Source organism: Papilio xuthus, unplaced genomic scaffold (genome assembly GCF_000836235.2).
Source record: "Papilio xuthus unplaced genomic scaffold, Pxut_1.1 DF829996.1, whole genome shotgun sequence".
NCBI classification, from domain to species: domain Eukaryota; kingdom Metazoa; phylum Arthropoda; class Insecta; order Lepidoptera; family Papilionidae; genus Papilio; species Papilio xuthus.
The window spans coordinates 776-1794 of record NW_013528653.1 but is presented as its reverse complement, the minus strand read 5'-3'; the positions used below and the strand labels follow the sequence as shown (position 1 = coordinate 1794).

Below are 1019 nucleotides of genomic sequence, written 5' to 3'. Positions count from 1 at the left end.
ATGCCTCCTTGAGATGACCATAGCGCTTACAGTAAGCGCACTGCGATCGCCTACTAGGTACTGACGACGGCGTAATCGATGACTGAGCACTGCTCGATGGTAACATGGATATTGCCGGTTTGACGTCTACCGTTGTATTCGATGGGCGAGACTCATTAAGGATGTCTTCTACACGTCTCGCTTGCGCTATTAATTCTACAAACGAAGTAAGACTAGAACGAGGTACCTTTTCGCGTATTCTTTTGTTTAACAAGCCATACGTCATGTCTAATTGTACTTCTTCCGTGAGAGAACGTTGCGGAAGTTGCGCGAACAATGCTCTGATGTGACAGACGAATAAATCTGTAGGCTCGTTAATCCGCTGTTCGCGTTCAAAAATAATTCTATAGATTCTGTGCGCGGGCAGCCTAGGCCCGAAGGTCTGCTTTAGAGATTCTAATGCGTCTTGCCATGTCGGGGTGCTGTCTTCGACGCCTTGCCACCAAGTAGCGGCTATCCCCGTCAATAACATGGGCAAACCTCGCAGCGCGACATCGTCGCTCATATTTACGCATGATTTGTATACTTCGACAGCATCGATGAAAGCTAATACGTCGCTTGTTTTGTGTCCATCGAACCGCGTAGAGCACTTCGCAAAGTTGCCGGAAATATGTGTAGGAGTACTTACAGGAGCTGCTTGACTTAGCCTGTTTATCAATAGCAGTAGCTGCTCTGTGGTCATGGTGATCGAAGCCTCAGCGGCAGTTGCAGCTGGCGGCGGCGGTAGGGCGTGACCCTGACCCGCAACAACGGCATCACTGTGCCACGAGGTAGTCGTTGGCGGCGCCGGCGCGGCCTGCAGGTCGCGCGGCGTCGATTCCGGCGCGCCATCTACCGGTAACAACGGCGGCGCCACGCCCGCAGACGAAACACCGGCCGCGGCAGACGCGGGACTCGCAGCACGTGATCGCGTTAACACCATAATGACACAGTAAAACACAGGTCACAGTTCTTGAACAAAAAGTACTTTAACCTAACTC

The 1019-nt window shown here is 52.0% G+C and overlaps 1 protein-coding gene across 1 annotated transcript; it reads right to left on the bottom strand.

Moving 5' to 3' along the window:
* Positions 1–30: 30 nt before the first annotated feature.
* LOC106113118 (uncharacterized) lies at positions 31–1011 on the bottom strand (the record flags this gene model as incomplete). Its single annotated transcript, XM_013305883.1, has 1 exon — positions 31–1011. A coding segment is annotated over exon 1 (931 nt), but the record flags the coding sequence as incomplete, so codon positions are not given.
* Between the last annotated feature and the right edge of the window lie 8 nt (positions 1012–1019).